The sequence below is a fragment of the Camelina sativa genome, chromosome 5 (genome assembly GCF_030686135.1).
Source record: "Camelina sativa cultivar CO46 ecotype springtype chromosome 5, ASM3068613v1".
NCBI lineage: Eukaryota > Viridiplantae > Streptophyta > Magnoliopsida > Brassicales > Brassicaceae > Camelina > Camelina sativa.
The window spans coordinates 4,025,266-4,049,680 of NC_141884.1; the positions used below are offsets into that span (position 1 = coordinate 4,025,266).

Below are 24,415 nucleotides of genomic sequence, written 5' to 3' on the forward strand. Positions count from 1 at the left end.
TCGTCATATTTATTGGATCTTTCATCAAGTAAGATCAAAAAAGGTTTTTGTATTATCTTCTGTTCATCGGAGTGAAACGATACTACTCTCTATGAGAGTGATTATGAGCAGGGCTATGATTATGTTTTATTAATTGTTTTGTTCTATATGATTGGTAACTATACGTCTATAAAGATGTAATTTAAATTCAATTACTATTATGCGCAAGAATTCCTCTAGTCGTGTGATCGTGTCACCTTGATCTCCCTCATGCATAGTAGTAAGTCATGAATTTGTTGTCTACGCGCTATGTCCTTGTGTACCTATGTGAACTTTGTGAAATTGATTATTCTTTTTGGCTAAATATGCATGTACATATAGTGACATTTTAATGAGAAAATATATGCTGATCTTTAGATTTTTAAAATTGATATTTAGCAAATGTATGATTAAAATGCGATTGTATTTATAAGTGCTATCTGATAGCAAAAAAAAAAAAAGGTATGTAACATTAGAACTCGATATATACATGTGTACAAATATATATAAGTTGAGCTTAAACGAGGGTGAAAGTTGTGTGGTGTTAGTCTAAAGTTACGCTAAAACAAGATAAATTCCAAAAAGATACTATGACGGAACAAATTAGATAGATGTTTCCAAATTTTAAAGACTAAATGTGGTTGTCCTTGGAGATATATAATTATATAAACGAAGTCATATGGAAAACACAATGCTAGTTTACGATATGGTCTCTATGAAAATAATAAACTTAGTGATATAAGGTACGGTTCACGTAGCCACTTTCAAAATCTAGTTTGAAAATTTAAAAATATATATGCAACTGAAGTTCACGTAGCCACTTTCAAAATCTAATTTGAATTTAAATCGGAATTTATAACCAAAAAACATATGTTGGCCAGTCCTGCTATTGTCATTATCAAAACACCAACCACCATTCCCCGAACTTCACGTATACTAGTATAATGTTGTTTGGGTCTTTGTCTCTGCAACAAAATGAGACGACGGTATATTTTGAACTTCGGAAAATACACGATGACTACTTCGTTGATTTAGGAATAACAACTTCGAAAATTCGAGCAACACCAGCGTCACCGTCATAATATCACTTTTACCTTTATTTCTCTTTCAATTTCATCGTTATGCGAGCTTTTCTCCTTGTTAAAATTAACATGTCGTTGGCGTCACCGACATGAATACAAGGTCTATATTGTATGGAAAGTGCCTCTCACTTTTCAGCATGCATCTACTCTATAATATATATACGACCAGAGTTCGTAGATGACTTACTTTAGATTCCTTGAGTGTAAAAGAAAGAAAAGAAAGAAGAAAAAAAAAAACATGACCACCGTAACATGTGCATACCATATCAAGTCACCCTTTTAGTTTGTTCCCCATAAAGCAATCTTCTCACCTTTTTTTCTTGGTACAAAATCTTCCCAAATCTTGCTTATTTCTTTTCATAAACAGAATCAAAACAATATAAACCCATTTACATGGATTACCGAATCATCTTTTTAATTTTTCATTAATGGGAATGTGAAATGTACTCCACCATCTTTTTTTTCTCTCTTTGTAATAGGGATAAATTCTAAATTATATTGAAATCCTAACTAATTCAGCAATCCGGTATTTGTAGACAGTTGAAAGATTTTGCTACTAAAAACATCTACCATCTTACTAGAAAGAACCACAATAATAGTTGTAGATAGTGAGACGATATCTAGACAATTCTCTACTACTCGAACAACACCATCGGGTCACACACGACCTTGTTATCCCACCATCTTATTTCTTCTAATGATAAAGGAAGAATTCGGACATTTGTTGCAACAATATATATTGAGACATTAACAATGTGATTAATACATATACATCACCATTCGATATATGCTAATTCAATGGATCTTCTTTCTTATAAGAAACTCCATCGTATTAAGATTTGATCGATCCTTAAAGCTCTCAGACTCTACTCATCACATTCTGGATGATTTATAAGAACAGGTAATATTTGTAGGGCCGAAGTAGTAAGTAACACTGTTCTATCATCATTGAATAAAGAAGCTTTATATAATACCGAAAAAAAATATGACTTAAAAGAAAAGTAGATCATATACACTATACGAGTGACCACGTTAAATATTTATGGGTCCATGCTAGAATTGACTAGACCACTACAGTAAAACTTAAAGAAAAAAGTGGCATTGCTTTAGAATTATGAATTATCTATACATATGATTTCACTTAAAAGTGCACAAATGGTTAATTTATATTAATTCGTTGGTTACCATTTGAAAATTAAATTCCTCGATGATCTTTCGGTATGTTCGTGTCTCTTTCCATAGTAACGTAGCAGCAATGTGGGAAAACAATTCACAATTTTGGGAAAAAAGCTCCCCAAAAGATGACTATAATTAGAATAATAAGGAAATAAATTGTGATGTTTCTCTTCTAGATAAATTTTGCATAATTGTGGAAGAGTATGTATATATCATATAATATTCCATGAGTATATTTTTGTCTTTGTGCAATAAAGTTATTCCATGAGAATCTTGGCACCAAATCTTTCACTGTTTTAGACACATGCGCCAACGCCCAAACAACAAGGCACATCATATTGTGTAAACCGCCACCACAACCATTCTATTCTCATTAATATTGCCCTTTCTATACATCCAAATAACTCTTACACAAGAAAGGTGTAATTGTAACTGCAACTCTAAAACTTTAAATTTGTTAGATTTAGTCGAGTAAGTCCCTTCTTTTCCTCCGCTATTGTATTTTGCTCCCATGACATAATCTGTGATTAATGTAATAAAACGATAAATATTTGTGGTAACAAGACATATCGGTAAGAATACTGATCTAGAAGCGGTAAGTAATAGTTGAGACTTTTATATTTCACAAAAGACCTTCAAGCATATGCTAACAATGTAATGGTAATTATATATATGGAATATCATATGTGCTAAAGGGATATTTTCTTTTAAACTACGAAAACACATTATTAAGTTGACGAGTTACTTGCACACATTGTTAACATGCATTAAAAAAAAAATGTTTTCCTACTTTAGTTGTCAATCAATTCTTTTTTCATTTCACACCGTAACACATCAATTCAAAGACTGTTCAGAATTAAAAAATAGTGCATGTTTTTAATACTTCAGAAAATAGAGAAAACCAGCAAAATGACATTTTACAACCACTTTTGAAATATGTGTACATTTTTAACCTTTGCCAAACACTAGTTTTTACTACGTTTTGGACATTCTTTCTTGCCTTCAGTTCTTTTTACATGGAAAATTCGTAGATTATCATTAAAAATCAATAAGCGCTGTCAAAGAAAGAGAAAAAGATGGTAAGAAGTTGCATAAACAACCGTATATAAATATATATATATATCAGATGGTCAAAGAATTGATGGTTGATGTACTTATTTGAACGGACGGTAGAAATATGCGCGAACCTCCACGAAAATTCATTCACCAGTTTTAACTGACCAAAGTGTGGATCTCCAAATCCACTAAATATCCAAAATCAACCAATCGAAATATTTTCAGCATCTCGACAAAATCATCTTCATATTCGATACTAACTCATACTATTAGTCAACCAAAGCTATACACAATACCTAATTACATTTTAAAATTCTGACTACGTTGCTAAAATTCTCAAAAACAATATTATAGCACAAAGAATTAAATCATGCTTATGGAGAAACATAATTCGATATGCGCTAAAAAATTTAAAATCTACATTCCAAGAATTTCTAAACTAGAGTTATTACAAAATAAAGAACTTGTAAAAACTTTCGGACCGACGGATCAAGAAATGACCTCAAAAATTCGAAATCAATGAGAATAAGGCAACACGTACACACAAGAGTGAAGAGTACATCTGCACGATACAACACACAACACAGGACACACCATGTCAAAAAAAAAAACTCAAAAGAAAAGAAAAACAATGAACACCAATATTACAAAATTACCCTACCTGTCTCGATACCTCTATCTACGTGACTATACAAGCACATACATATGTAATAACAGAAAACAAAAAAAAAGCATATAATAAATTAATAATAATACACATAGCAGAGATATATATATGTATATAATACACATAGAAGAGACCCACCTTGTTTATTTGGGAAAGAAGAAGCAAAACAGAGCATCATAAAAAAAAAAAAAGAAGCAGCAATGGGATCCTTAGTTCATGTGAAAGAAGCCACAGTTATTACTCCTTCCGACCAAACACCTTCTTCTGTTCTGTCTCTCTCAGCTTTAGATTCTCAGCTTTTCCTCCGTTTCACCATCGAGTACCTCCTCGTTTACCCACTACCCGTTTCCGACCAAGATTACTCTCTCTCCGCTCGTCTCAAATCCGCTCTCTCTCGCGCCCTCGTTCCTTACTTCCCTTTCTCCGGCCGCGTCCGTGAGAGACCCGACGGTTGTGGTGGCGGCGGAGGTCTCGAGGTCAATTGCCGTGGCCAAGGTGCTCTGTTTCTTGAAGCCGTCTCTGACGTCCTCACGTGCCTTGACTTTCAGAAACCTCCCCGGCACGTGACTAGCTGGCGAAAGCTTCTTTCTCTTCACGTCATCGATGTCCTCGCTGGCGCCCCTCCTCTCGTCGTTCAGCTCACTTGGCTCCGTGACGGCGGCGCTGCTTTAGCCGTCGGTGTCAACCACTGCGTCTCCGACGGTATCGGCAGCGCTGAGTTTCTCGCCTTGTTCGCCGAGTTATCTAAAGACTCGCTGAGTCAAACCGAGTCGAGGAGGAAACACTTATGGGATCGACAATTGCTTATGCCGTCTCCGGCTAGTGGCTCGTTGAGCCATCCAGAGTTCAACCGAGTTCCCGATCTATGCGGATTCGTAAACCGGTTCAACGCCGAGCGACTCGTTCCTACGTCGGTCGTTTTCGAGAGACAGAAGCTTAACGAGCTAAAGAAACTCGCGAGTCGACTCGGCGAGTTCAATCCGAAACACACGTCGTTCGAGGTACTCTCCGCGCATGTATGGCGGAGCTGGGCGAGATCACTGAACTTGCCGTCGAACCAGATCATTAAGCTTTTGTTCAGCGTCAACATTAGAGACCGAGTTAAACCGAGTCTACCGAGTGGATACTACGGGAACGCATTCGTCGTCGGATGTGCGCAAACCACCGTGAAAGACTTGACGGAGAAAGGATTAAGCCACGCGACGATGCTCGTGAAACAAGCGAAGGAGAGAGTCGGAGATGATTACGTTAGATCGGTGGTGGAAGCTGTGAGCAAGGAGAGAGCGAGTCCTGACTCGGTTGGAGTCTTGATACTGTCGCAGTGGTCACGACTCGGTTTAGAGAAGCTCGATTTCGGTTTTGGTAAACCGATTCACATTGGATCGGTTTGTTGTGACCGTTACTGTTTGTTGCTTCCTGTTCCAGAACGAAGTGACGCTGTTAAAGTAATGGTCGCCGTTCCGTCAAGCGCCGTTGACACCTACGAGAATCTTGTGTTGAGTCCTAACGCTTAAAATTAGTGAAAAGATAAATAAATTCTAATTTTTACCTTTTTTATTACTTTTCGAAAAATAAATTATGAACTCTCCCTCCGTTGACTTGTATAATATGAGTTTTGACTTTATTTTACTTAAATCCAATTTTGTTTTTTAAATACTAGGCAAAATATTCACGTTACAAAGTTACAAACAGAGTATTACTTGATAAAAAAAGAAAAAACAGAGTATTTCTTTTTATAAAATAATTTTGTTTTTGTTTCTAAATGCATATATGTATATAATGTGATTCATATTTTTCTCAAACTACTGTTTTAAAATTCGATCTACACGGCCGCTGACATTTGAACTTGGCAATGGTTAATACTTAAATAGTCCCATACCAATTATTCTTGCAATCTTATAGTATAAAAAGGAAAAAAAGTTTATTTTTTGGCGATCCGTGATATGTATAGTCAGTCTTTGGTGTTGCATTGGTTCCAAATAGTATGTGTCGGCAAAACAACAGGCATGATTGGCTATAATTATGTTAAAACCCTTTTTGTTATCATAATTTTACTCCTCTTTTGAATGTATCATCAAATTTGCATAGTTTATTAGAGCACACATTGAAGGCCCAGTTGGTGTCTCAAGAAGCAGCCCATTAGCCCATGTGTTTAGGGTTTCCATCAAGATAGAATCATATATAAACTTGTGTAATGTGGAGAAGAGATGCATCTCCTCTTTAATCATTGTATGAAGTTCAATCAAAATACATTTTGTTCTTGAAGACAACCTAAAGCTTCTCCCTCTCTTTGTTCTTTACATTTGAATAAAGCTCCAATGAGCTATTGTATTTTCAGTTTTAGATTTCTCTTTCAATAAGCTCTTTAAGAGCATTATCTATCTTGTTTTAAGATTGCTTTCATAGTTTAGTTGGTTTTTGTATCTATTTTTCTCTATCATCAAAAGAAAATATAGATTGTCTCTATAACTGATCATTTTTTCGTCTTAGCTAGCTAGTAGTTGTTGCATATTTTAATTGGCCTTGTAAGTTTTTTTGCCTTTTTGGATGAATCTGTAAATTATGGAGGATAATTAGTCTTGTCAGAGAATATATAGTCGTATAATCTAGGAAGAGATTTATTTATTAAATATTAGATATTTCATTAAACTAACCATATTTTGATACTTCAAATTTGCTCAGATATTTTCAACAAAATGAATCACTTCCCGAAATAAAAATTATATCCAAATTCGTTTGTTTGCATGCATACTTTTTAGTAGAACTTTCTGTTTACTTTGGACATTTTTTCTCATTTATTCAAGATTCTCAAAAATAATAAAATCGTTATGGCCTTGAGAATCACCACCACTGGAACCGCCCCATTAAAAAGATTTGAATATGGTTTGACTAAATTGTGATTAGTTTGTTAGGAGATGTTTAATTGTGGTTAAGTAGACGTGCGTTAATTAATTTAATTAGAGACACCGCAAGTCAGACTGACTGACATGTCGCAGCTTATATATGGATCGAGACGCTAATCATAGAATCATTTGTACATTTAATAAACTACATAAGCCTTTCTTGAAGGAGAACTTTGACACTTTTACCAGAAAAAAGGAATTTTGACACTGAATAACATAATCTGATACTAGTATAATATTCGATGACATATACGTTTATCATTGAATCATTGAAGAAACAAAATAAATACGTTATCGTTTTCATTTCTTTTGTCAACGATATATACGCATTATATGAGAGACATGAATCGACCCACTTATGTTTATGGTTGGAGCGAATCTCTCAATTAGAGATTTGGCCCTAAAAAAGTCAGCTCAACCAAAGGGAATGGAACTCTCACTCTGCATAACTTGTAAATATCTTAATAATTGACTTTTTAAGTTACCATTTTGTTTTATAGCCAGCATGGAACTACCTACTATCCAACGTATATCTGCCAATAGTATGCTCCACCATACAAAATAATTAAATAACGTTTAGTCTAAATGCATGCATATCCATAATTTTATATATATTTTTACGACGGTTATCTATATGTCACAACTTGAAGGCTAAAATATAGAAAAAATTATGAATGCGCAAAAGTACAGGCAAAATAGTTCGAAGAGACAAAGTGTTTTTGTAAGGTTTTTATTAGGTTTTAAACTGTAACCGTATTTGTAGCAATGTTTTATATAAACTCTTTTAAAATGTAATAAATTTATATAAAATACTATAAGCACTGGATTCCATTGTATCATCTGTAAGTCGATTGGTATGTCCATTGCCAAAAATTCAGCTATGTTGTTCTAGGCCTCTTGTTATTGGTTAGATTTTATTTGGTTTGTGAATTTTGTACAATTACATGACGACATACGTATTTCATGCCGAAATAAACAATGTTTCCGTTGAAGTACCGTAAACCAAACATGGATGGACCCCCAGAAGGCCCAATGAATACTATAGTAGAGAGGCTTCATGAGTGATGTGGGTTGAAGTTCTTAATGACTTTAACGGCCATATATGTTTCGACCCCACTTGTGTTTTTCTTTGGGCATCACTCCTGAACATTCACTTCACTATTCGTTAGAAGCTATGAATAATTGAATATTACGAATCTTATTAACAACGAATATTGTGTGAAGTTTATTTGTTCGGGTAAGGGATTTATAAACCCCCACTAAAACACTACTCTTATAAGAATGTAGCCATTATAACCGATACCGTTGCTGATAGATTTTACTGTTAAGACTAGGTTCATATGTAGTCTAGTGACTTTTCATAGTGTTTTTGTTGTATTATAATTTAAATTCGTATTTAAAAAAAAAAAAAATTCCAAACTGTTTAGAAGTTTAGACCACGAATACGAAGATGCGATCATGAAAATTGATTCCCAAAAAGGAAAGTGCTTTTGTCAGACACAGAGAATCTTGTACCAACGACTAATAATAATGTAATGTTTGTTAATTATATTATGTCAAATGAATGATAGAGTCTCTCCATGCATACATGTCTTATTAAGTCGCACCCAATTTTATACTTTCGGAGACACTGAAATAAAAGTCTACTAAATAAAACTAAAAGTCCCTTATCCAAACACATAGGTGCACAGATACATACATATAGACGCACACATAATCTTAGCTGTTGTTTAAAGCGCAGCCCACGGTTTGTAATTGTGGGCATGTGAGCATTTTATCATCTTCCTCGACAATTTTCCTCTCTCGCACCAACCATTTTGCTTTCGTTTATTGAAAATATTCAAATTCCTAAAACTTTGTAGCTTATACGAAACATTATAGTATTGTATATCATATGTTTGGTTTGTTGCAGAACTGAAGTAGTAATTAAAAGCATTTAAATTATTTCCCCTCTGTTATGGTCATCATTTTAAATTAAGCATCTGTAAATTGTTGGAATACAAAAGCTCAACAATATCTCTTTAATGTTATCAAATGTTCAACTCATTGGTATACAAAATTTCACGTGAATGATGAGATTGGAATAATCAAGCTATATTGATTGGTATATACTAATAAAGTGGATAGATGCAAGGAAAATGAATGTATGGCGCAACTAGTTGGGTTCTGCTGAGACATAAAAAGGTGAGAGTTCCAAGGCAATTGGGTTGAGATCTCAGAAACCACAACACAAAAAGCTTTGGTTCTTTTGCTGTCTTTGCTTCCTTCTTCGCCACCTCATCTCTCCCATGCAATATTCCTGTTTTTCTTATAGAAAAAATCCTTTAATAGTATTTCATAGTTTTGTTGATGACAAACAACAAATTAAAAGTAAATACCAAGAAGACGAATCTTAGTTAGTATAAATGCAAGCTTTCTAAGTAATTTTGGTATGATGATATTTCTACAAGCTATGTTTTATATTGTATGCTACCATTCGTTGACACACTTTTATTGTAAATTAAACTGTCGTCAACAATTTATTTTAAACAAAAATTTCAAGAGACTTATTACCTCTTCTAATGTTTAAAAAATCATGTTGTATAAGTAAAGTTTTTCTTTTTCTTTTTCTTTCTTAAATACTCCGTATATAAGTTGAATTAGATGATGAGTTTCATTTTTAAATTTTTATTCTCTAATTTCTTAAAGTCGAAGCATACATAAATATCTACAATATAAATACTTTTAAAAACAGAAACTACTCTTAATATGTTAATATATGTATTTACTTGTTCCATTGACATATGAGTATATTTTTAATACAGTATAAGATAGTTCTTAATAAGTTCAAAGGTGTATAGTATCCAAAATGTAGAATAACTATCGGACGAAGTATTTGACTGAAGACAAGTCGTCTTCCAAGAATGGTGTTAAGTGGACTAAATGAACACATATATCTATGTCTGTGTTAAATGAAAGCAGAAAAATAATAACTGTCTCTGTATCTGTATTTCTGTCCCTCCAGTGGCTGCAGCAGGCATGGATCTGCAACACTCTCCGAGTGCGCAAATCAATTTTTTTCTTCTCCAAAATTTTTTTTTAAAAATCATATTAAAAAAATGATTGTATATCATACTTTTAAATGTTGTTGTATATTAGATTTCTTTTTTACTTGATTACCACTCCTCTATCTATAAGGAAAACTGTTTTTTGAAAAGAGTGGTCAGTTTATAGCATTCTGACTTGACAAATTTAAGATGTTTCTGAAACACCAATGTAGCTGTGCTATATAACGCTGCTGCTGTACAAGTATGTCCGCAACCGGCTAAGCACATTTCAAGGAGGTCAAAGCAAATCCATTCAAGTTTGGTTTAAAGCTAGATTCTACTGAATGATTTATTTTCAAACTGTTCTAAAGATTTTTACCACATAAACTTTGTAAAACGTTTATTTTTCTTTTGAATATAATTTAATATTAAATTCAAAAAAAAATATAACGCTGCTGTGAAGTTTTCTTAAAAAAAAAATTCATGGCCAGATAAAACGTTTGTAATTTAATCAACTCATACAATCTTGATAGATTTACTTCTCTAGTCAATAAGAATTGATGTGATGGTGATTAGTGAGCTTAGTAGAATCATTTATTAATGCTTGTTGATTGCTTAAATTGCGAGAGAGTTTAACAAAATTGGGTAATGAATGCCACATACTGAAATTAGTTAATGATTAATGTTACATTCTCTACAATTATGCCTAATTAGTCACCGTTACGCAATTATTTGATCTTGTTCTTGCCACATTAACCCTTATTAATGCGTTCAATTCTTGAACTCAACCATTTTCTTCGTTACTTTGTCTTCTGTTTGTTCACTTGTTCTTGTTAATCTTTTTAATTGTCCATCTCTTGCGCCTTTTCGTTCATACTCTTAAATTGCTTATAATACGTAAAAACGATTTTTCTTTTTCATCTTAGATATATAATTCAGTTCTTATTTCTCTGATGTTGCAATTCCTAACCTTTATGAATTTGATTTTACATATACTTACCGTGCAATTGGGATTATCAAATTAAAAACTGAACTATCAAAACTTCTCACGTATTCATTCAGTTCATTTTCGTTATTTTGCATATACCTACCGTGTTTTCAACATGCGAGTATTTCTCACAGTTAACCAAGCAAGAACTCGAGCAGAATCAAAAAACCAACTTCAACATATTATTGTTATACACATATGATATACTAGTTATTCCCCAAAAATGGCATAATTTTTTAATAGTATCTTGATTTCATTCCGATGTGTTACAACATAAACGAATCAGACTTAATAAAATAATAAAAACAAAAAAAAATAAATAATAACAACAAAAAAATTTGGTAAAAAAACAAATGAGCAAGTGAAAAAAAGAAAGAAAGAAGTGAGTGTGAAGAGAGTGCAAGTATATATAAAAGAAGCACCGCCCTAATCGACCATTCACAACAATGACATTCAAACACTCTTCAGTCTCCCTTTCTTCTTGATTCGTCCTCTCCAAATTTTCCCAATTTCTTTAATCTCTCTCTTTCTCTCTCTACTTCTTCTTCTTCTTCCTCATCTATGGACCCTTTAGCTTCCAAACAACACCACCACCATCTTGACGATAATAACCAAACCCTAACCCACAATAATCCTCATCAATCCGATTCAGCTACCACCACCACCGACTCAACCTCCTCCGCTCAACGCAAACGCAAAGGCAAAGGTGGTCCTGACAATTCCAAGTTCCGTTACCGTGGCGTCCGACAAAGAAGCTGGGGCAAATGGGTCGCCGAGATCCGAGAGCCACGTAAGCGCACTCGTAAGTGGCTTGGTACTTTCGCCACCGCCGAAGACGCCGCACGTGCCTACGACCGAGCCGCCGTTTACCTCTACGGTTCACGTGCTCAGCTCAACTTAACCCCTTCTTCTCCTTCCTCCGTCTCTTCCTCTTCATCCTCCGTCTCCGCCGCTTCGTCTTCTCCTTCCTCTTCCTCTTCCTCTACTCAAACCCTAAGACCTCTCCTCCCTCGTCCCACCCCCGCCACCGTCGGAGGAGGAGCCACCTTTGGTCCGTACGGTATCCCTTTTAACAACAACATCTTCCTTAATAGTGGGACCTCCATGTTATGCCCTAGTTATGGTCTTCTCCCTCACCAACAACAACAACAACAACAACAACAAAATCAGATGGTGCAAGTGGGACAATTCCAACACCAACAGTATCAGAATCTTCACTCCGGTAATAGTAGTAACAAGATCTATGACATCGAGCTAACAGATGTTCCTGTAGCTAATTCAACTTCGTCCCATCATGAGGTGGCGCTAGGGCAGGAACAACAACAAGGCGGAAGTGGGTGTAATAACAATAACAATAATAATTCGATGGAGGGTTTGAACTCTCTGGCTGGTTCCACGGGTTCGAATCTTTCAATGTCTCATCCACCGCCGGTGGTTGATCCGGTGTGTTCTATGGGTCTAGATCCTGGTTATATGGTAGGAGATGGATCTTCAACGATTTGGCCTTTTGGCGGAGAAGACGAATATAGTCATTGGGGGAGTATTTGGGATTTTATTGATCCTATCTTGGGAGAATTCTATTAATTTGTTTTTGTGGAAGATCATATTATATACGATGAGGTTCCCCGTAAGGTCAGCCAAGAGCATTTGGAGATTCATTGTTCTGAGGAATCAAAGAGATTTTTATGAGGAGGAGCTTTGCATGCAAGATTTTGGAGGATTTTTTTTTACCTATAGAGATAAATAAGAGGGTATTTTATTCTTTTTTTTCGAAGATTTTTTATTTTCGGGGAATTCGTAAAAGAGATTTACGGTTCCAATAAAGTATATATATGTGGAAGAGAGGGAGACGGTGGGAAAGTTGTATTGGAATTTATTGGTTCAACATTTTCCTTCGGAGTGCCTTCTTTAGGATATGATAATTTCGATTTGGTTGTTAAGCTTCAGAGGTTATATATGTATAATTTTGTTTTTTAATCTCTGAGATTATTTATACTTATCGTATATTCAAGTTTGAATTATGTAGGAGTTTATCACGATATGAGATTATACGTTTTCAAGAAGTGTTCCATCACTACATGCATATATGTCGTTGAGAACTTAGAAGATTATTTATGTTTTTATGAGACCAACACTTGGTGGTATAGGCGATTACAAGTTTATAACTAATCGTTGGCGTTTTTGATTCCAATGGTTTGAGTTTTGAACGAACCTCTATCATCAGTTGATCATTCTTAAAAGTATTTGGACATGATTTTGTCCAAATTTAAACTTTCAACAACTGCTTGTTTTTGAATAATTTACATATTCTTTACCTTCAACAAATAAATGATTTTTGTTGTTGTTTCTGACTAACAATGATTAATTATGCAAAAAATTGAACGCAAAGTAATGCATGAAAACAAGGATAAATTAAATATTTACTACTCCCTGTCTCACAAAGATTGAAGTTTTAGAGAATTTTTTTTATCCCCAAAAATTGATGTTTTGAATATTTTTAATAAATTTTTGTTTTAATGATTACTGATGTTGTAGGGTGTAGAGAATGTAAAAGTGGGAAGGTGAAAAAGTGAAAAAGTATTAGAAAAATAAATTATGAGATTGTCATAAATAAAATAAAAAAATCATCAGAAAAATAATAAATTATAAATTAATCATATATATTCCCTTTGTCCTAATATGTGTGTAAAATTCTAAACTTCAGTCTTTGTGAGACAGAAAGAGTATAACCTTATCTTTCTATTACTTGAGTATCACTCATTAAATTATTCATTTGCATTGCATGGAGAAAGATTTGTCAATAAATTTCATCTGGCATTCTCCATAGTCCATACCATGACCAAAAATTGCAAACCTGAATTTGTTAAATTGCAAACGTTTTTTTTTGGAAAAGAAAAATAAACAACTTTGATTGGCCAAAACTGATTACCATTTTCTTTTAAATCGTTGTTACGAAACAAAGCAAATATCTAAACTTTACAATATCTTTAAGGCCGAGAATATATATAAGGCCCAACTAATTAATATGGGTTCAGCAAAAGGCCCATCACCTCTACATTAGGGTTTCCAGGGGTATATATTCACAGTTACGCACCATTTCCTCTTCTCTTGTTACCGTCGCCGTGAAATCGCCGATTTAGGGTTTTTTGAGAAAAAGAGTTTTCTCCGCCATGAGAGCCAAGGTATATCCATCAATCTTTTGCAATCTTCTTCACCAATACATTTTGTCTTATTGTTCTGTTACGTCTCATATTTGTTGCGGCTGATTAAAGTTCTGTTTTGTCGTGGTTGCGTAGTGGAAGAAGAAGCGTATGAGGAGGCTTAAGAGGAAGAGACGAAAGATGAGACAGCGATCTAAGTAGAGAGAGAGAGAGAGGAGACTCATCTTGAAGACTTCGGTTTTTCAATATCTGCTTCCCCCTGTTTCTGTCTTTTTCGCTTATATCTTAAGTACTGTTGTCTGAACTCGTTTCAAGTTTTTAAGTTGTTCTTGGCTTCGTTTTTTGTTGGATTGTATGGATCCTCAAGTAATGTTAAACCTTGATCTTTCTAATCAGTTTCTTTATCGATGATGTTATTATGATTTGCTAAGCTTCGTAGTGATTCAGATTTAGGTTATATAACTTATGGAACAATTCAGTTTAAGGTTATACAAATCTTGATTGGTAATATACAAATCTTAATGTTATGATATGCTAAGAAGCTTCGTAGTGATTCAGATTTAGGTTATATAACTTGTGGAACAATTCAGAGTAAAGTTATACAAATCTTGATTGGTTTAGTAGGGAACAATTTCAACCAAATTGCTGACAAAATCTTTAGTAATAAGGAATGGGTTGTACTATTGTGTATGTATTGTGAAAATGTATTCATTGTTGTGAGTAGTGAGAAGAGAGAAACCATCTCTGTCTTTTGCTTCTGATTCTACAAACTGAAGAAGTAGATGATGAAGAAGAAGAAGATGTGATTCGGTTTAACGCACCGCACAGAGATTGCTTCAAATCTTTAGCTGATGCAGCTACGTTCGTTGTCTCTTTGCATTTGCTATCTTTTAGGATAAAATTGATTCTCATTCTTCCTCCGACAATGATAATCTCAGCTTTGATTGTTTCGAGTTGAAGCTTTGTGAGAACCATAATGATCTCTGAGATTGCCTCGGGTTGATCTTCGCAGCAAAACGAAGCTTTGAAGATGATTGTTTCTGTGTTTGATTCGAAGTCAGAGATGGTTTCTGGCTGCACGGTCACTTCATCTGCTTCTGTTGGAACATCTTGGAAGTTTGGTGATTCTGCTGCTTGTTGTTTGAGTTCTTTCACTTGCTCTATCACTGTTGCTAACAGAGCTGCTTTGTCCAACTGTAGAGTCATGTCAAAACCGGTTTACTTAAATTGATACTCTGAACCAAGCCAGATAATAAACCGGTCATGTCAATCTGATTATGTTTAAAACTGTAACAGAACCGAACCAGATTAAACTGAAAACATTTCAATAGTCTGAACCAGAGTATATTTACCTTGTCTGAATTGGGGACAAGTTTGCGGAGAGCGGTGAGGTGAGAATTAATGCGGTCACGGCGTCTTTTCTCAGCAAGACGGTGGCTTCTTGAAAGTGACTCAGCTTTATCGATCCCACCGACACAATCATCGGCAGGGAAATAGCCGGAGGAAGAAGAAGAGAAGCCAAGATTAAAGCGGCTCCAATCAGAATCAGAGGAATCAGATTGTAATGACCATGAGACCATATATGGAGTTGTTGAGTCAGACCACTTGGCTGAGTCGTATGAATTCTCCATCGTCACTAGAAAAAACCAATAAAAGAAAGAATTGTTTTATTATTACTTGTTGTTACTTTCTTTAATGAATGTAATAATATATCTCTCTCTTTTTTTTTTTTTCTTTTTTTAGTTGCAGAATCTGAAACTGAAGAGTTGAAACTGAGGAAGTGTGTGAGATAGAGAGAGGTCGAAGTTTTGGGTGTTGCATCTAAATAATGAAGGAGAAATTTAAGGTTGATGGTGATTGGTGTGATACTCTTTGTAGACTTTTTTTGTTTCCTTTTTTTTTTTTCTTCTCTATATGAATTTTTAAAGTTTGCATAAACGTGCAGAGCCGCAAATTTTGTGTTGAATTTTCGTTCACAACTTAAGGGTCATCATATATGTGGGGGTTGTAAAAAATACGAGGTAGTAAAACTGTAAATAATTTAGAAGTGTGTCGTCGTATAGAATAACTTACTATTGTATTTGAGAGTATTTTTCAAAAAAATATACGATAAATGATCTCTACTTTCATTTTTTTGTTTGTTTCTCATGTAGTAATTTTTTTGCAAGTACAATAGTCAAAAACTTAATGACTTCACTCAAACTTTTGGATTCTGCATTCTTTGACTTCCCGTATCCGTTTACCATTTCCTATTTGATTCTCACAATCGTCTTTGAATTGTGTCCACAAACTTTACAAAGCTATAGTATGGAATAAGAGGAAAGCAGTTCGAACAATGTAAGAATTTTGTTTGCATATAAATGTATATACAAGTTCATTTTTGTGTGTGTGTGTGGATAAGTGAACATACAAGTTGTTTTCGAGATCTAATTTAAGAAAGGGAATTGTAGTTTGAAAGTTAAGTCGTTCAAATCAAATAGGTATATCGAACCCACTTTAATCATATGGAAAAAGACCAACTGGTTATAAAGTCGAAAAAATAATAATTTGAATCTATATAGTATGAAATAGTAGTAAATTTGGATTTGACAACGATTATTATTGTCAATAACAATCATTGGAAGGAAATGCTTTTACCTTTAACTTTCCTATTAGTAAAAAAAGATTTCACCGGATCGGGTCGATGGTAATGATATCATCACTCACAGTCACATCTCTCATGTTCCAATCATTTTCTCAACATGTTTTTTCCTCATGATTATAGTTTCTCACCAGGGTTTTTTTGGATAGGAGCATATAATAATTTGTCCGTCACATCCACAATTTTTTTCTACACGTTCTCAATGCCATCCTTCGCGATATCCACTTTTGCCTTCACTTGCCTACTCGAAACATGGTATACGAGTGTATGGTTTATATTTTGTGTCAATATCTCGAAATTACTATATATATAGACTTCATTGTGTTTGTTCGTTGTCAATCGTTATATATAAATAAAATGAAACAGATCATGAATGGCTACAATACATGGAGGTCGACGAGAGACAGAAAACCAAATCAAAGATAGTTTGTTAACAAATTTAGTCTAATATTCTGATGGATATCATTTGTTCATTATTTTATACGTTTTAAGAACGTGAATATACTATTTGTAATTTATCAATCAAATAATTAAATACTATTATAGGTTTGAAAAGAGATTTATCTTTTCTGTTTGCATCAGTTTTTTGGGAGCTTAATTAACATACAATACCCTATTTCTTTCACACGATTTAGAAAAAAAATCCCCTACATACCGTAATTTTTCACTATGTTTGTGTATGTTGTACGAGAGAGTTTAAGTTATATTTGAAAACGAAAAAAAAAAAAAAAACTTTATGTGAATCGACAGAGAAAACAAGCTTTAACTTAGATTTTGGTGGCGCTTCTTGTCACATATACTCACATGCGGAAGAGAGAGGCCTTTATTCAATGATCAAAATATATGTGGTTGCCACAGGCATAGCAACTAAAACGATTTTTTGTTTTTCAAGTTTTTTAATTGCATATATCCATAAAATTTGCGTAAATCAAGATATGTAGGGCCAAAAGTAACACTTCAAATCAAAAGTTTCATACCACACATTGGACTAAAATAATTCTCAAGATTTCAAAAGATTCGAGTATATCAAACCATTGACATTGTACTTCTTATCAACCCACTAATAACACTCTAGTAATAATGTGGGTTGAATTTTATCAATCAAATTGATAGTATTTGAACCGTTAAGAAAGTAAAAAATCTGAAAGGGAAATACATTCTAGTTGTTTACAAAACAATGTTTTTATTTTATTTTTATTAATCTACAAATTATATGAGTCGAATCTTGTTGCTATTTTAAAACATATGTAATGGCTAGTCATGATTAATAATGTTTGATACCAATCTCAAAAAGTGCAATTTATCTTCTTACTCACCAAAGTATCTCAAGACTACTAACTACTGACAAAAGGTGAAAGAGGTGTTTTCTGAATGTGTGTACTAAAGAAAAAGCAAAGTTTTTACATGTCACAAATCACAACTTCTACGTCAAAGTTTTAATCAGAAACAAAAACTATAAGGAGAGGATCAAAGGTATAACCTAGCTTGTCTTGTGAGTTTTAAAAGCTAGTATAAGCAGATTTTGAAGGTTTTAAGATTGTCATTTAGCACCGTGGAAAATGGGTCGAATTGCAGTTTTGAAGTCCTCGCAAAACCGTTGTTCAGAGAACCTTGTCGCTCGTTTTCTAGCAGATTCAGCCATCTTAAGCCTCTCTGTTTCTTTCATCTTCACAACCTCAAGGATCGCTTCGGCGTATTCCTCCACAGTCTCAGCAAGAAACCCGGTTCTTTGTCCGTCTTCTTCCAACACAATGTCCATTTTAGGTCCAGCTGAGTTGTGAGCTGCACCAAAATTAACAAAACAGAGGGAGCCATTATAAGAAACTGCGAGAGTAACTGAATTTTGTGAGATAAAATCACATATACAAGCCTTTTTAAGTCTTACCTATTGGGATCGCACCAGCAGCCATGTACTCAACAACGCTAATACCAAAGTGTTCATCTATCATCCCATGCATTCCTGCAACTGCATTTCCTAGTAGTTCCACTAGTTCACTGCAACCAGAAGCCAACAACTAAGAATCATGGAAGCTATGAGTATTGCAAGACCACTAAGTTTAGAAATAGAGAATGCCGTAAAGAGCTTTGAGCAAAATACCTGTACATGGCATTTTTATAGAATTCCACGTCTTCATCCACTTTTAGTTCAACTGCTCTGTCTTTCAGTTTCTGCAGACGCTCTTCATCTGAACTGTTTCTACAACTTCCCACAAATTGGAGCTTAGGTCGAGGGACGTCTGCATCTAATTTCTCCAAGGCTAGTGCAAAGGCCTCAAGCTGAAGCATATGTGCCTGGTACAAGACTATAATTGAGTAAGCTGGACCACTCTTTCGAGCTTTGGAATGTGAACCATCAAAACAACAGAACCCTACATGTATAAGTCAAATACTGGATCCCTTACCTTCTCAGGACGAAATTGAGCAACGGATATGATTTTAGGAGGATCAGATGATCGTTCAAGAGGAAACACCTGCAATAAACCCAAGATGTCAGCAAACACTGAGTGAGATATAACCAGAAGACAGATAAAAATCATAAGATTCAAGCTGACTAAAGGCTATCACCTGAAGTCCAGAAGTATCACAGGGTGGGTAGACCCGTGTAATCCGTTCTGGAATTCTCCAAAGCACTTCGATATGGGACTTTGTCCACGAAGAGTTGACCATAGCTAGATGAGTACAAGAGCCAACCATCCCATACAACCAGCTAAAAGCTTTGTAATAAACTAATTTGCCAGTAGATAACCAATTGCTACACAAAACAAAAAGACAACATTATATCATTAGCCAACAGGACTTACACTAAGCAAAGAAAAAAACACCAAATAAGCAAAGAGAGAGAACCAAAACCACCTCTTAGCAATGGATGCATCATTGTTATACATAGAGTTCCTCTGACGAACACGAGAAATCATATCCAAACTAATAGTTGGATAATGAGTATAGCAAACAACTTTGCAACCAAAGATCCGAGCAAGAGGATATGTAAAGGCATATCCACTAGTGTCAAGGAAATACAAAGGAGTGAACTTGCGTAAAGCTTCCCACGCTAAGTAAACCGAACCAAGACTCTGACCTATCATTGTGAAACGTGGGTAAGTCCTCTCTTCAATCCATTTCCTTTTGCTTAGATGAATCACCTGTGCCACAACAACATCAAAACAACAAAACCCAAAATAAAAAATTGCATCAAAACTAATCCAAACAATGCAAAATTCAAACTTGCCCTCAAATCTTAAGAGGTTCTGTGTCATCAAAACCAATTCAAATTGAATTAAAGATTTAAACCTTTAGGAGTTACGAATTATTAAAGGTTTAAACTTTAGGAGTGTTGAATTATTAAAGGTTTAAACTTTAGGAGTAATGGGACCTTAGGAGGAGTTTGAAGGTGAACACCGAATCGATCAACGGCGCGGCGAGCTAAGCTATCAGAAGAAGAGTCGTGATCTCCGGTGAAGATGACCCAGTCAAGATCGGGAGTCTCCTCTTGGATGGCTTTGACTGCACACCAGAGCACTCTCTCGCCGCCGCCGCCGTCGTTCGTGTACGGATGGAAGAATCCCACCGCACGTTTCCTCCTCATTCTTGCATTGATGACGGAAAGAGATAAACTTAGAGATACGGCGAAGAAGATCGTGAGAAGTGTATAGAGAATGAAGCAGATCGCCATGGAAGCAGATCGCTGAGCACAAAAAGAAAAAAAAAGTCGCAATTCCGAAAATGTTTTGTTTAATTGTGTTTCTGAATATTGTAGAAAACACCCCTAACTATTTTTAAATTACATTTGTTCCCCTTATCTTTTGATTAGTTAAAGATTATGTATTCGCTGTAGCCCTGGGCATTCGGGTTCCCGAACCCGATCGGATTCGGGTTTTCGAGTTTTCGAGTTTTCGGGTTTAGACATATAGAACCCGTTCGGGTTTTCTATACTTTCGGGTTCGGGTTCGGGTAATACCTGTTCGGGTTCAGGTTATTCGGGTATACCCGAACTCAATCGAACCATGAACAAAAAAAAAAAAAAAAAAAACTAAATTTTATTTTTTATAAATTTTAGAAAACTTGTATATATATAAATATTTAACATTTCTTTTTGAGACAGAGAAACTGAAGTGGCAAAATAGTTAATGATGTACCTGTAAATGTTCAAGGTTGTGGGTTCAAATTCCCTAAAATACATATTTTTACATTTAATTCGGGTTAGTTCGGGTGGACATTCGGGTATTAAACCCGATCGGGTTTTATACAATACCCGAACCCGAACCAAACCATCCACTTCGGGTCGGGTTTGGGTTTCGGGTCCGGGTAATATGCCCAGGGCTAATTCGCTGTGACAAAAGTTCGTACTTACAAATTCGAAGAAAATATTCAAATTCAACAATGTATATTCAATTTAAGAAGAAAGTTTTTCAACTACATGAGATTTGATGTAAGATATTCAATGTTGGGTTTTGACCACCTAGACACTCTAATCCATCTTTTGGTTGCGATGAGCACAATTGAGACGTCGTTGTCGTGGGAAAGCATTGGAACCATCTGACGCAAGTTTCTAAAACGTCTTGTGTAACGGTAAGGTCCCAACCTTACAACCATCTTCTCAAGTGTCTTGGTGGTTTTAAGCACAAGTTCCATGAACGAAGCCACATGCTTTGTCTCTACCTCTCTAGAGTAATAGTCTTCTAAAAGGACCCTCTCTTCCGGGCTTAATTTATCCGGATCCAAACCAAACAACTATATGCATGCAACCAAAAAAAAAAAAAAAAAGATTTCATCATATGCAAAAAGATTATCCATAATCTCAAAGTGAGAATGACATGGTTAAATAGATTTTATGAAAAAAAAATGAAATACCTCTATGATGGGGTCACATTCCATTGTGCGTAGGGTTAGCTTCTTTAATTCAGGTGAGTGTTGTAGCACTCTTACAATAGCAGAAGTAACATCGTCAGAAGTACCATAATCAGAGATGGTTGTCTTAAGCGTCAAATCTTTAACCTTCAACTTCGGAAAAGAATAACAATGGCGATCGGCAAGAGTTAAAGCCTAACAAAAAAAAATTGGGGATGAAGGACATCAAAAGATGAAAGTGGACAGTGCAACCAACTCATTCTACTTTGGTAAAGTAAGTTGGAGGCAATATAAAATCCATAATCCATATGACACAATTGAATACACGAAAACATATATACCTTAAGAAAGTTTCCACAAAAAGTAAGCTTCTCCACATTCTGCAACTTCTCTAGCATCTTTAGCACAATGGTTTCAATATAATAAACGTTTGAGTGTTCAAGTGAGCCAGAGTCGATGTCTAGTTCAGCTTCGGTTAAAGACGAGACATCAACTAGGCTATATGCAAAACTAGAGATTGTGAACCTCAGTTTGAGGGAATGGATATGTGGTGCCACAATCTTTGCCCTCTGAAGCCAGTGTTCGCTTTCTATTTCCAATGTTTTGAGACGCGGTGAATTGCTGAGATCAAGAACATAAAGGATATCGCAGACATACAACCTTAAGGTTTCGAGATTTGGAGAACCAGATAGAATCTTAGCAAAGGATTCATTGAAAAGATTGCAAGTATGCAATGTCAGGATCTTCAAAGATGTCCAAGACACGGAGCATTCGGGATCCAAATTACCATAGCCTGACGACTTAAGGTAAAGTTGCTTGACAGAGGAATTGGTGTAGAAGGAATCAGGGATATCAGAAAGATAGTGTTCCACCCACAGATTCTCCACGTTTCGAGATATGGCAAACTCGATCCAACTGTAAACGTCAGGAAAATATTCGGAATCTATGGCACAGAGCTGAAACCTAATCATCTTGCGAGCCGTGTAGCGAGCTAGGGTTTTGCCTATGGAATCACGATCCGAACAACAGCCCTTGACGAAAGAGAGGGAAAGTGTGTCGCACCATACATGTCTCCATCTTCTGGACAAGACTGAAGTTCTGATTGCGAATTTGGTCGGGATGAAGGAGAGGATAACTTGGAGGATCTCATCAGGCAAAGAGCTGATTGAGTCGAAATCTTGCTCGTTTGATTTCTCGGCGACGGTGAGCGACATAATGGCTAGGGAGTACGCTTACAGAGGAGGCGGTGGCGCTGTCTCCGCTTCCCATGTTGTCAGCCATCGTAGGTTATCAACTGATAATTTGCAATTTTTAACCCCTAACCTAGGCGTTTGAGTAACTTACAAGTATCCCCAAATTATTAATGGGTTCCAAAAGCCCACATTAAACATTACAAATACCAATACTTACATCTCCGTAATATCGTAGACCATACTGCTAAACTTTGGGCTATTTTTTAATTATAGTGTTAAAATCAATTTAAATTGCTGATTTATGTTCTGAAATTTAAGTTAATTTAACTGGTCACGATAATACAATACTTTTACTCTCTTTTGCCTTAGTTGCCCACATTTTATTTTCCATTTTGGTTATAAGTAAATGCATTAGACAATGTAATGGTATGGCTCATAGTTTAGCAAAATTTGATTGTACTAATACGATTTTTGTTCTGATTATGTAACTCAGCCACCTTGGCTTCTAGAACAGCTATGTATGTATTGACCAATCTCGAATTAATATAAGTTCTATTTGAGGAAAAACAAAAACAAATTTTATGTCAAATGAAATCATAAACCTTCACATATTAAATATATATATATATATATATCATCAATTCATATACAAATTATATGTGATAAAAATTTTATATGAATTGTATATATATATATATAATTCATATATCATCAATTCATCTACAAAATATCATCAATTTAGTTGCATTTTTATTATTAATAAAATATTCTATAATTTAAATATAGAAATTTATCCACAACACTTATATCAGATTCATCTATTATTTTAAGACAAACGGTTATGCTAATTAAGAAAAAATAGTGGTATATACTGAAGTTGTTTTTATTACAAAACATTATTTTCAAGAACAAAGTATAAAATTAATTTTAATTAGTTCACAAATATACTACAAATTTTAATTTGCATTGAATATTTTTAAGTATCGAGGGTGTTTTGTACAATTCATAAGAATTTCATAAATATTTTTAAAATATTTTTTCAAAACATAAATTATTAATTGCATGTATATTTTATATATAGTTAATATATATATATATTAAAATATCGTAGACGAGAAAAGATAGTTGGTATGTGTTGATGCATAAAAGGAACTATTCGGAGTTGATACATTCAGGAGTCCCCGATGAACTTGTTTGGTTTTTTTCCGGATCCCTAAGACATATTGCGTAGTTGCTAATGATATAAATATTATTTGTCGATTTAATTATTGTTGGTTTTTTTATATTCTAAGATATATGATTTTAATCTTTTCATTAGCTATCTACAGTGTAACTAACGTGGAAAATATTTTAAGTAACATATTGCCATTCAATTATATAGAAAATAAAGAAAAGAAATTCTCTTAATTGATATAGCAGCTTTATTTAGTATAACAACATGTTGAGTTAGTAATTTAATTTATTTAGAAGAAGACACAAATTCTTCGATATATATGTACTATTTGCGACTAAATTTTATGTTAAATTGTGGTGTACAGGCGTTGAAATAATTTTAAATATTACTGTCATATTTCAATATAATTTTAAATATTACTGTCATATTTCAATATAATTTTAAATATTACTGTCATATTTCAATGTTATTAAAAAAATAAAGAA

At 34.5% G+C, this 24,415-nt stretch overlaps 4 protein-coding genes, 1 long non-coding RNA gene and 1 pseudogene across 8 annotated transcripts; 3 read left to right on the top strand and 3 right to left on the bottom strand.

The window, feature by feature from the left end:
• The first annotated feature begins 3,928 nt into the window (after positions 1–3,928).
• Positions 3,929–5,653, top strand: LOC104785386 (alcohol acyltransferase 9). Its single transcript, XM_010510590.3, has one exon. The coding sequence runs from the start codon at positions 4,200–4,202 to the stop codon at positions 5,511–5,513; it is 1,314 nt and encodes a 437-aa protein (XP_010508892.2). The 5' UTR covers positions 3,929–4,199; the 3' UTR covers positions 5,514–5,653.
• A 5,693-nt stretch (positions 5,654–11,346) lies between these two features.
• LOC104785387 (ethylene-responsive transcription factor ABI4) lies at positions 11,347–12,893 on the top strand. Its single transcript, XM_010510591.3, has one exon. The coding sequence runs from the start codon at positions 11,478–11,480 to the stop codon at positions 12,498–12,500; it is 1,023 nt and encodes a 340-aa protein (XP_010508893.2). The 5' UTR covers positions 11,347–11,477; the 3' UTR covers positions 12,501–12,893.
• Positions 12,894–14,039: 1,146 nt separating this feature from the next.
• LOC104785388 (uncharacterized) lies at positions 14,040–14,469 on the top strand. The gene is made up of 2 exons (XR_767351.2): positions 14,040–14,098; positions 14,213–14,469. It is a non-coding gene; the product is annotated as an uncharacterized LOC104785388 (long non-coding RNA).
• A 197-nt stretch (positions 14,470–14,666) lies between these two features.
• Positions 14,667–16,009, bottom strand: LOC104785389 (transcription factor bHLH51-like). The gene is made up of 2 exons (XM_010510592.3): positions 15,430–16,009; positions 14,667–15,271 (listed from the first exon to the last, which is right to left on the bottom strand). Exons 1-2 carry the CDS (start codon positions 15,706–15,708, stop codon positions 14,786–14,788), a joined length of 765 nt encoding a protein of 254 aa, XP_010508894.1. The 5' UTR covers positions 15,709–16,009; the 3' UTR covers positions 14,667–14,785.
• A 2,072-nt stretch (positions 16,010–18,081) lies between these two features.
• LOC104785390 (GDP-Man:Man(3)GlcNAc(2)-PP-Dol alpha-1,2-mannosyltransferase) lies at positions 18,082–20,504 on the bottom strand. Of its 4 annotated transcripts, none has more exons than XR_015558220.1 (7): positions 20,089–20,498; positions 19,572–19,858; positions 19,284–19,470; positions 19,121–19,189; positions 18,817–19,010; positions 18,604–18,733; positions 18,082–18,500 (listed from the first exon to the last, which is right to left on the bottom strand). XR_015558220.1 is itself a non-coding variant. In XM_010510593.3 (7 exons), exons 1-7 carry the CDS (start codon positions 20,386–20,388, stop codon positions 18,259–18,261), a joined length of 1,389 nt encoding a protein of 462 aa, XP_010508895.2. In that variant the 5' UTR covers positions 20,389–20,504; the 3' UTR covers positions 18,082–18,258. The 4 variants fall into 4 exon arrangements, 1 of the variants encoding a protein (XP_010508895.2); XR_015558221.1 differs by having other exon boundaries at positions 18,604–18,713; positions 18,817–19,021; XR_015558222.1 differs by having other exon boundaries at positions 18,817–19,021.
• Positions 20,505–21,128: 624 nt separating this feature from the next.
• On the bottom strand, positions 21,129–22,863 carry LOC109132808 (putative F-box protein At1g49610 pseudogene; annotated as a pseudogene).
• Between the last annotated feature and the right edge of the window lie 1,552 nt (positions 22,864–24,415).